This window comes from Drosophila rhopaloa, unplaced genomic scaffold, assembly GCF_018152115.1.
Source record: "Drosophila rhopaloa isolate 14029-0021.01 unplaced genomic scaffold, ASM1815211v1 contig_2, whole genome shotgun sequence".
Taxonomy (NCBI): domain Eukaryota; kingdom Metazoa; phylum Arthropoda; class Insecta; order Diptera; family Drosophilidae; genus Drosophila; species Drosophila rhopaloa.
Window position 1 is genome coordinate 25,273,447 of NW_025335083.1, and position 12,165 is coordinate 25,285,611.

The following is a 12,165-nucleotide window of genomic DNA, read 5'->3' on the forward strand; positions in this document are numbered from 1 at the left end:
TACTTTCGCCAAATTTCACAATTATGTAGCGATTTTCCTAGTTCCTCATTAGCAAAGTTGCTAACTTTGGTAATCATCTTTTACCTCTCGACTCAGATATCCTGCCATTGTATAGCAATAATTTTGCCAACCAGCCTAGAATCATGGGCCAACAGCTGCGCCAGATGGCTTAAAAGGACGAAAAGGATACGAGGAGGGCCAAAAGGGAAGCCATCAGCTTGTCTGTAATGAATTATCGCCAGCCAGATGAACATTTAATGATGTACAATGACATCGATGACGTTGTCGCTGGCAATTTTAATAAATTTAACAGTCGAACGCACGAGACTTGGGTGGCGCATCCTTCATCTTTTATCGCTGGGGGAAAACAATCCTGCCCTAGCGGCAATTAAATAAATGTCCTTAACCCCTGACGTCACTGACAGCCATCAGCCATCAACCATCCGCCATCAGCGTGGAATTTATGAGGCCGGTCCCCGCCTGTGATTTATCGGCCCATTGCACAAACTTACCGATAATTCGAGTTGAGCTGCACATCGCCAATGGCCACGTTCTCGAACAATGTGGGGCAGCAGGTCCATCGCGCCCAGTAGAAGGTGAAATCGGTTGAGTCGTAATGCTCGGTGAAGCGGCACTTGAGCACCAGATCGACGCCCTCACGCGTGTCCAGCGAATCGTCCCCGGAGATCAGGCCAATCGAGAGCCAAAGGTGACCTGCAGTGACACAGAAAGGCACACACATTTGATTACACAAGCGAAAATTGCAGACAAGATGTTTCTTTATTTATTAAACCACCCACTTCGGCTTGCCGAAGTTTGCTTACTTTCTTGTTATTTAAAACATTCAAATTTGCACTGGCATTTTGCATTATAGCAAAATCTGAGTATGCCACAACATATCAACTTATATCCTTTCCCACATTGCTTGTCCAATAAATTGTTAAAAAGATGACCAGTTGATTCTCACAGTTTATGGTACGAACATCCACATTTGTTTCCGGGTAACTGGCAGCGGCTATTCAATTACCTTGTGCAAATTTTAGCCCGCGTACATTTAATTAAGAGAGAACCCGACGAAATCCAACACAAATTCATATAACAACATTGATATATCCCCGCTGCTAAACTGATTTGATTAATTTTTTTTTTACTATTATGTATGTAGCAGAGCAAAAACGAAAATCAATACCATCAGAGAAGCAGCACCAAAAATAAAGAATCAAGAATGTACAAAAAAAATAAGAGTGGTATTGTAGAAACTCGTGGAAATTGTAAATCTATACCACAAAAATGAATAATTCACATGCCGCGCCAACCATAACACAATGGCCATCCAACCACTGCATCCAAATTGGTTTGCGTTCCAGAAAAGAATTTCCACACGAATTGGGGGATTATTGGCCCGTAAAGTTGGCTAGAATTTTATTTTGTATTTATTTGGTATTAGACATTTTTTTGATGGATTTTTTAATTCAAAACGTTTAAATATAAGCTTTAATAGTTATTTTTGTGGAAATAGGCCTATTGAAATAAGATTAAATAAATCAGTCATTGCAACTAAGGCTATATAAAAAATATAATTTGATATATTTCTAATTAAAACAGTGCATATATTTGGATGTATTTCAAGTGTCCATGAAAAAACTACTTATTATGGCTTCCACATCATTAGGCTCGATTTTTATTTGGTATTAATGTTTCTCCAAAATTATGGAAACACTTTGAGAGAGCTCAATTCACCGGAAGTAATCAAAATGAAATTTTTTGCCTGGATGCTGTAACTATAAATAAATGCAAGCTGCAATTGAAGAATTTTTTAGTGATCATTAAATAAAATTTTACATGCGTATTTCCGTGTTTCTTATCAACTTAAAAGTATTTGTGCATAATTTCTGCTGAAAGATCAAGCAAATAAGTTTTCCGGAAACGATTCCAATCAAATTTCGCCTGCTGCAATTCCTTGTTCTTTTCTTTTTGTGTTTTTGGTGTTGCGGGAAATGAAACTTTGAAGCTTTTGTGGTCGCTTTACAGTTTTAGCAGCACTGGTCAAATAAAACTAAGCACGTAGTTTAGTTTGGGGTGTTTTTCTCTTTTTATTTTTTTCGAGTGTGTATTCAGCTAAATGGAGCAAATGGTCGAGTGGACGCCATTGGGTCGAGTGGTGGGTGGAAAAGGGGGGTGGAAAAGTGGGTGGGAAAATGCTGGGATGGGGCGGTTGTTTGCACATGCAGCGCTTAGTTTTAATTTGTCTGCCTGAATTTTAGTTTTTTGTGTATTCCTGCTTTTTATATTCTCCGCTTTCCTTGTTTTTCCACTCCGCTCAATTTTCATGTATTTTGTTCGTAGCAAATCTGTTTTCGTGCAATCTGCCCATCTATAGATGTATGTTTGTGCAAAATTTTTACTCTCCATTGTAACGCAGGGTTTTTTTATAAAGCTATATTTTAAAAGAAGCAACAGCTTTATTGTGTTGGAATTTTTGCTATATAAAACGCATAGTACAAAATACAAACAACTCAATGCAATGCGGCTACTTTTTCGAATGCTTCCATCACTTAAATGTATGCTATTTTTTTCGCCAGCTGCTGGTTCATTTTCTTCCGAATTTCCTTTTTTAGTTCGATCATGTATAAACTTTGCCACACACCAGCTTACTGTTATTGTAATTAACGGTTGGCTATACAAAAAATATTTGAAATATTCACGAAAACCAAGCTGCAGGCATTTATTTACTTTAACCTGGTGTTTTTTTTTAGAAAATACCTTTCTGATATGTTTGTATACGCTTGAAACGTCAGTTTTATTGTGGGGATTATGTTATTGAGGTTATTTAGGATGATTTAATGCTGAAATATCAAAAGATTAAAGTACAAAATATTAATTTCCAAATTTAATACAGAGGTCAATAAGTTTTTTATCCAAGTTCATTTTAGCCTAATTGTTTTAAATAAGTTTCTGTAAAAATTTCGTAAATACATTTATTTTTAACAATAATTAACTAATTTCGAACCAATAAGAGTCAAAATTATTTATGTTATGGTATTTCCTGAAACTAACAGACATTGCAAAAGAGATATTTTTCCACATTGTTGGCCTACAGATACGCACAATTTGCCCCCCAGCTTCTAATCAGTGAGATTTATACACCGGTATCAAATCAATTAGAGTTAAACTCCCAATTCGATCATTGCCGGTAATTTGAAAATTCAGCAAAATCAACAGAAAAGCGAGGAGTGAGCGGAAAAGCTGACTGGGAATCATGTTTAACATTTGCTTTGGCTACCGATTTTCATATTTCCATGCAAATAATTATGAATGAGCGTTGAGCTAAACCCTCGAGGGCCTGCAATTGCCATGACCACTGCCACTGCCGCCCCCTTTGTGCATACGAAAACATGAAATGCATATGCATATGCATATAGATTTCATTTGCTTTATATAAGTTGATTTCGAAACTGGGAGCGAGGGGGTGAAGTAAATTACCATGAGCAAGTCGAAAGAAAAACACAGTTTTTTGGCTAGAGCTCGAGGAAAAACTCACCATAAAACGTGTTGAAGTTTTTTCCCTCCCCCTTTTTTTGGCCTCAAGGCAGCCATGTATTTTGCAATTATTTAAACAAGCTTTTGCAATCTGATGGATTTTAAAATGTAAATTAACTCTGTTTGCATACGAAAGTTTTCACTCACAGTGGGAGAACTTATTCCGGCCCATATGTGAGTGTGTATTTTGTAATAATTAGCCATCATTAGAGTTTCGGTAAAGTTTTCCACCGTCTCACTTTCCAACTGGCTTTTTGAATTTTTCAATTGTTCGCTAGAGAACTGAGGACTGAAAACTTTATCTCCACTCAGTTCAGATGAGTTCAGCACGACTCGAAATGCTTAAACATTCATAAATGCAAGTGCACACTACACTCAACAAAAAATCTATAAAAAAATTTGTTATGTCATTGTCGTTTTTATATATTTTTTCTATTATTTTTAACGGTTCATAAAAATATCTTGTCAATTATCTTTTTATAGTGCAACCTAATTACGTGACTTATCCCCAACAGTTTGCCACAAATTTTTTTTCGATGATAAATAATTTTCAAAATAACATCCTTAAGGATCCATTTTCTTTCTCTGTTGGAATGAGAGAAAAATGAAGGCAGGGTTCGTTTGGGTTAAAAGATGCCAAAGCAAAAGTCAAGTCTGGCCAAATGCAACCCAAACAAACCAAAAGCAAACAACAAAAACTTTACACACACTCGTAAAAAAATGAAACTTTTTCACTTTACTGTGTTGTTGTTTTTTTTCCTAAGTTTTTTTTTTAGTTTTTGTGGCTATGGTTTTTTTGCATATGTTGAGTTGGACTTTGTTTGGGGTCGACGACGCGTCGTCTTCATAAACACAAATGAAATCAGAGGCCAAAGGAATGGGAATAAATATGGTGATTTTTTCGCATGAGGCGATTTAAAATGCTCTGAAGTTATACAAATTAATAATATAACTGAAACTTAACACAGCATTTTCCCAAGTTAAAACCATTAATGTAAGCTCACCATGAATACGATAGTGAAGTTTTTTTTCTTAGATTAAAGAGAAAAATTAAAATGGGAAAATTTGCATTAAAACCTTTAATTATTAGTAGTATTCAGCTTAAACTTGTATTTTGTATTCAAATTTGAGTCGAATTAATGGCCTTTATTGGAAGATATTACTCTGTTAGATGTTATATATTACTTTGAGTTTGAATATTATGCTCTTACGATTTCAGAGGCCATAATTAAGCGAAGTGTGTTGCACTTTGGCTACAACTTCCCTTGCAGCAATTGGAGTATCCTGCACTTCCTCTTCCCCTAGATTTCCCTCTCCATTGTTCGCATTTTCCTCACATTTTCCAAGCATGAAACATCCAACACTTGTACATCATTTTCTGGCGGTGTCTGCTTGGCTTGTTTGTAATTATTTATTTCACATAAAGTGTGGCAGACTCTGGTGCGTAGACAAGAATTATGGCATTTCGGGCATTGTGTGTGATGTCTGGAGTTTTTAAAACAGATTTCATGCTACGACGCCGACAGGATGAAAAGCGGGATGAGGTGGGAAAATGTTTTTTCCCGAGCAAAATGCAACTAATGTGTGTCCGTGTGTGTTACACTTAAAACAAGCTGTTTTCTTGGCTCGTTTACTTGTGGCTTTCCCTGGTTGTTGAGACAACCTCTGGATTTTCCCACACCCCTCTTCAATTTTCCCTGTCCAGCTTTTGCTTTTCTTTCAGCTTAATGCGAATTTCTGCTCTTAACATCAGCCATTGTTGTTTTTCTTGTGTGTTGTTTGTGTGTGTGTGGCATATAAATATAATATGTAGTCTCGCCTCCTGCCATTGTTGTTGTAAAATATATTACTTTTTAACCCCGGAGTTGCTGAAAACTTCCCCCTTCCCCATATTTTTACTCATAACAATTACAACAATAGCAATTGCTGCCTGAAAATCAACTATATGTATATGTGAAGATGTTCTTGGGTCAGTGGCGTAGTTTTGGTTTTGAAGGGGGCTTAACTTTTGTCCAACTTATTTGGTAGCTGGAAGGGCTTTGGGCTTAGGAACACTAAAGGAATTGCACTTATCACGGCCTCAGTGGCATTCTTTGAAGATTTCTGAGGTGCAATTTTCTAATGGCTTTGGAATTAAGGGGTTTCAGCGACCAAGATTTTTTGGTTTAATAAGATGCAGAATGGGCAAAACTTAATTATTCAACCACTTCAATTTAAATAAGTGCCAGAGGAATGGAAAATTAAACGTTATATTGTTTTTTGTTCTTTATAAATTTCATAAACTAAAATTTTACATCTGTGATGATCATTTTATTTACTAATATTTACTACTATTTCTATTTTAATTGATACTGCTTTTGGATTAACTTTCCATAACCCTCTGGTCAAATACCCTCTTTTTCCACAACAGTGGTCGTATATCCAAGTTTATAACTCTGTGTTCCGTGTAATGTGTTGCTGACATGCGCTAAGTTGTTGCGGTTGCTTTTGCTCTTGCTGCTGTGCCCTAATGCCATAAGTCTTTAGTGCGGCTCTCAAAGCAACTGGGAGGATCCTTTGTCGGCTGGGATAAGAGCCGGCATAAGGGATATGCCATCCAGTGTGTGTGCCTGTGCTGAAGCATATGTGGCAGTTTATACGCTTAACAAGACATTGCAGCTGCAACTGCAACACGAACTGCCCGGAAAGAGCCTACACTTGGACAAAAATAAAATATACATAGCCCATAGCAGTTAGAAAAAATTATTCTGCAAATGATTTCCTATTCTATTAGTTTATTTTAATCGTTTTATTTCCAATAAAGCGAATTAGAAATATAACAGATAAATATATAAAGTATATATTTCCTAGTTGAAAATGTTATGAAAATTACTTTATGGTTATTAAAGACATTTATAAACTACATTAATGTATATGTAAAATGCATTTTTCAATTGAAATTTTCTTTTTTCTCTCAGTGATCTCACTTTGAAAAGAACAAGCTTTTGTGACAAATATTTGCCGCATATAAAGTATGACAAGCGATACTGAGTTAAAAGTGGATTGCAATCCATTCGTTCGAAGAACAATCGGTAGTCAATCGAAAGGCAAACAAGCAACTGAAGTTTAATAATGAGTTCTGCTACCCGGTCTCGCATTTTTGTCGTCCATTTGATGGCCTCCGCCGGTGAGACAACTCATTAAGAAGTCGGCATGCGAAACATTTGCAAATTAACTGCAAACGTTGCGTATGCGTAATGTGAGGCAATGCAAAGTATTTGCTTAGCTGAGAAAATGGCTGGAAAATAAAGCTGGGGAGTGGGAAAGTGGAAAATCTGGCTGATGACTAAGCGATGGTCGACGTTAAGTGGAAAGCCGGAAATGGGCGGTGCAAAAGTGGAGGTTGAGTAGAGGCAATTACATCAAACGCCGGGGATCAGGAATTATAAACCCAGCGATGCTCTTAGCGGGATTATGTGCAGGGATTATGGTTATGGGATCTATACTCAAAATCCAAGGGGCTATTCTACATGCAGTTGGATGGAAAAGCGCACTTATAATTTTAGTTCAAATTGAAAGGTAAAAATTTAAGAATAAAATATTTAAATAAATTGCTTAAGGTACAAGTTTTTTGATAAAAAATGAATTATAAATTTAAAAGGGTCTCACATTATAGACTTAAAATATAAACTTGAAATAAGTTCTTAAAACATTTTTTTTGTGTTATTATACATTAAAACCTAAAAATTAGTTTGTGATCCAAATAAAAAATATAATTCAGCTTAGAAACAATATTTTTTGTGCCATTTGAATATTTTTGAGCAGCTAATGTGCCCGAAATGGAAATATGATTGCCTCATCTTCATGGCTTATGACTGGTGGGCATGGGAAAAGTTTTACGCTGCGTATGCGTAACATCTGGCTAAATCGCTGCCAGTTGGGATTGCAGCGGATTTGGTTGGAAAGTGTGGGGGCGGAAAAAGGGAAAAGCCTGGGAAAACGGCAAACGGAAAGCGATGGTAAGGGAAGGGAATATGTAAGGACTTGTGTGCCACTCAGAATACCCAATTTCACTTTAATTAAAACATTTTGCAGCTAGTAATGTTGGCAAAAGTTGCCTATCCACTTAAAATAAGAGGGTGTGCGAGGGGGGAAGCCGCGGCATCCAGGGCACGTATATTACATAATATGCCATTAATAAAAGTGTTTAAAGTTCACTTAAGTGCCGCATGGAGCTTTAGACAAACGGAAACCGTATCAACAACAGTTAAAGCAAGCCGAGCAAACTAAAACCCACATATATATGAACCGAAAGGGGGTTTGGGAAAATATGGGGTTTTGGGATATGCCATCCTCATACCTTTACGGCAACACTCGGATCCCATGACTGACTGCTTGGCAGTCGGGTCCCCGTTTTATATGCGACCAGTGCAAAGTAAACATTTTCAGAATGAGGATGACAATGAATGGGGGGTGGAAAATAGGGGGCTGGGAAAGTAGAAAGGAGCCGTGGCGAAGGACTCGAATGGCAAGAAAATTGGAATGAAAAATCAACGTCACATTGCGACTAGAACTTCATTTATGCTGCAAGCAAAGGGGGAAGCCTACGCCCCTGTCATCCACTGCGAAAACAGACATTCCTTATAAATAATGACTTTATTAAAAAGTAATAGTGGGTATACTTAGAGATGATAAAAATAAGAGATGATAAAGACAATAAAAAGAACTATGCGATATTTTTAAAATCACTGAAGTATACATATAAGATTGTGTAATGCACATTGGATATTTTTTAAATACAGGAAACTAAAAGTTCAAAATCCTGATTTCTTGGCCAAATACTCAGTTTTTTTCAGTGGAAGCAGCCTTCTTTTTTGCCCCTCCTTGTCCATCTTCATATCCGCTGGCTAAGAGACTGTGGATTCATTCACAGAATTGACTTTGCGGCTCAGTTGCGTTGAAAGCCAAGCCGAGTCAATAAGGCACGCACAGATGGACCGAACTGTGTGAGCAATGGGTTAGGAGGGACTCGGCGGGTTAGGGGGTTAAGGGGGTTTAGGGGCCCAAACAGAAACCAAGAATCTGCTGGAGAATATGCCTGTAGTGACCGCACATCCTCCTCGTGCGAGTATCTGTGGACCAAAGTGGTCCGCTTGGAAAGCTGCAAATGCAAATGCAGTTTGCTGGGCAAAGATATTGGTCTGGAGATACGGAATTCCGAGGTGTTGCAAATTAATGAGGAGGTGACCAGAGATGCAATGGCTATTAGAAATAATGGAATGTCAGTCATGGAATTTATGTGTTGCGTTTGCTGATAAGTTATAAGTAATTAATTGAAAGAAATAATAATTCAAAATATATTCAAATATGTACTTTGATGTCAAAAAAGTAGTATGTATTTGAAAGGACCATTAAAATTGTAAGCTGATTAAACACAAAAACTATGAATTTGCCGACCTTAAATTTTTTTGTTATATAACTTGTTTAATATTTAACGATTCAATTGTCAAATGTTCATACTTCTAAAGAGTATCTAAGCATCTCCGTGGTGAGTCGGAAAATGCAAAGGGAACTTTGCGACTCTTGACCTCCATTTCCTGCATAATGCAATTTTGAGAGTCCATTTCGATTGTCATTCGCCTACATTTCTCTGCACTTTCCATCATTTTGCCGGGGATTTAATTTGGCATAATTTGTACGACAATTGTCAAAGGCTGCCGTGATTGAGTGGGGCGAATGTGCGGACTGCATAAATCATGCGGTTAAGTTGTAAAACATTAAACTTAATTTGCTGTAAATTTAATAAAGCTAAATATTCGGAATGTTGCATGCAAAAGCAGTCATGCCGAATATTTGTCATGTTTTGTGCAGCGCAATATTCGAACATGGAGCTGCAACTGCACTTGCCGCAAAATTTATGACTGCGTTTACACGCAGTCGAAATGGAAAGGACGATGGGGAAAGAAAGAGGCAGGACATACACCTGCAGCCAAAAAATATGACTTTGAGTTTATTAATATTTTTTTAATATATTAAAGTGGAAAAAAAACGTTTTGAGTAACAGCTATTAATTTTAGTCTAGTATATTGAAATAAAAAAATAAATAAAAAATTATTGATATATTTTTTTATTTGTAATACAATGTTATTTATGGAGAATACATTTTATATATGATCCTTGAATGTTTCAGAGCTTGGTTTTATTTGGCAAAGCTTACAATAGTTATAGAAATTCAACTTTAATTGTTATTTTATCTTAAGCACATGTTCGGTTAAATAAGTTTCTGAAATAATTGCAATTCCACTTTTTTTTAAAGCTATCTTAAGTGCTAGTATTTTTACCCCTGCTATACGCACTTTCAGTTCTTGTTTTGTGGCATATGCCAGAAGTTTTGGCCCCCATTCGGCGCGGCTTTCTGTTTTTGTCAAGCAGCAACAAACTCGGCCAGCTGACGCCTCTTAATTAAATTATGCTTTTTAATTAGGCCATTCTGCATGTGTGTGTGTTTGTTGAGCATTTCCCTCGCTGGAAAATCTTGTGTTGTTGGAGAGCGCGCGACTAATTGAGAAATTTCTTTGTTACAACGATGAGTGCCCTAAAAATCAAAGCTGCATTTTGATGTTGCTCAATTAGTTGATATTAAATGTGAGAATTTTCCAGGGATAGTTCTTAATTTAAAGTGTAATTAAATCGGAAATCAAACAACGTTTATTTCAATTTCAATATGTCTCTCATTGGGATAAAGTTAATTGAATTTAATAAAGTCCTACTTCTGGAAAAATAAATATTTGAAATTGTATTTGCCAATCCAGGCCTTTAGTTTATTTAAATTTTCAAAGCACTGCTATTCACAGCATTTACCCATCATAGCATTTAACTCCGTTACATTTAATCTCAAAGAAATATCCACTTCTCCAACTCATCCCTATTTTGCCCACTTCCCAGTATTTATTATGAGTTTTCCATTAGAATAATCTCTTAACAGATTCACTTTACAAGCAAGCATTTCAGTTAGCTCTCGACCCTTGTTTTTATTTTCATATTTTCCGTTTTCTGCATAATTTTCCCTGCTCCATATTTCTAACCGACCGGGACAGACAAGGACTCTTATCTGGGGAAAAGATAGAAACGCATATTCACACAAATTTGTTGTCATGTTTTTGTGGCTCAGAGGATAATTTAAAAACAGAAGCACCTTTGACACTTGCAACTGACACCCAGAAAAAGGGACAACGACCAGACGCTTTAATTTAATATGCCGTTGACCAGAAAAAAAAAGATGGCCCAAACACAAGGGCAAAACCAGGCGGGCCAAAACCAAATCCCGAAAGTGTACCCAAATCACTTTTGAAACTATCCTTCGCCTTGACACAGCCCCAGAGGGATAGACAACAAGACACTGGGTTAGGGGAAGTTTAAATGTGGCTAAACATTTTTGACCACACGAAAAAGGCTCCAGTTTTATTCACACATCTGTGCACAGAGGGAAATTAAGTTGTTGAACTAAGCTTAGTAAATTAAGTTGTCCAAAAAAGTCAACAAGTGCTTACATCGATGTTTAGTCTTTAAATATATATTTAAAAAAAAAATATGAACACGTTTTGTTGTTTAAAAATGTTTTTAGGCAAAGAAAAATGTTCTTCTCGGAATACACCAAATATTTTAATTCGTGAGTAAAAAAAAATAGTATATTCTCTGTGTATATATTCATAAGGTTCATTAGGATTTTTATTGAGATAAGCGTTGAACACTTAGACCCAAACCTTTTCTTTCGCTTTTGTTTTTGGTTTCGCTGGCTTCAACAAATTTAATTTGAATGCATGCAGTATAATGAACCGCATTGAAGGAAAAACAAAAGGCATTCTCCAGTTTAAGAGTTATTGGTGGAGGCAATCTTAGTGGAATTGGCCTTGGGGGCAGTGGGGCAATCAATGTAGAACACAAATCAATTGCCCGATGTCAGCCAAGCGTGAATTACGTGACACGCCACGTTGCGTATACGTAATGAGTTCCATTTTTTTCCTCTGCAGCAGGAGGAGCAAAAAAAAACAGCCAGTACAAAACGCAGACTAACAGCACAGATAAATAGAAGAAAACCCACACATGGCAGGGGGAAAACTAACGAACTGCTAGGGGTAAGATATCCGTGAAGGAAAAACTGACAACAGCATGAAAAATTGTCACTGGCTGAGAGTCGCTCCCTCCCCAGTTTTCCCCACCATCTCCTTCGACGTTCCAGTGCAGCCAAAACACTCAAGAGAAACCGGAAATGTTGCTTAATAAAAACGGATATACCAATTTAGTTGTGTGCAGCAGTAAACAACAACGTGGAAAAGCTGGGGAAAAAAAGCGGGAACAAGGAAAACAACAGCCAAGGAAAGCAATGAGTGCCAGAATAAAACAGCAGCAGACGAGTCTAAGAACAGCATCCAGGACTGGCAGTGGAAAATGTGAAGGAAAATCGAGAAAATCTCGGAAAAGGGGGTGCCAGCAACTGCAAAGCTCGAATAAACACAAAAATAATAGAAATTCATTTAAAGTTAAACTCAAACCAAAGCTAAAAGAGGGGAACATGCGAAAAAAGTCAAAAAAACTTACGAAAAGTATTTTGAAATGATACCACTACAGAGTTAAGTGTACTCTTAA

At 36.9% G+C, this 12,165-nt stretch overlaps 1 protein-coding gene across 3 annotated transcripts in view; it reads right to left on the reverse strand.

The window, feature by feature from the left end:
- LOC108037380 (hemicentin-2) overlaps positions 1-12,165 on the reverse strand; it is a 108,062-nt gene that overhangs the window by 56,985 nt on the left and 38,912 nt on the right. For all 3 annotated transcript variants that reach the window (XM_044460247.1, XM_044460248.1, XM_017113937.2), the window contains exon 3: positions 513-714. In XM_044460247.1, the coding sequence (XP_044316182.1) occupies positions 513-714 (202 nt within the window). The remainder of the gene's footprint in view (positions 1-512; positions 715-12,165) is intronic.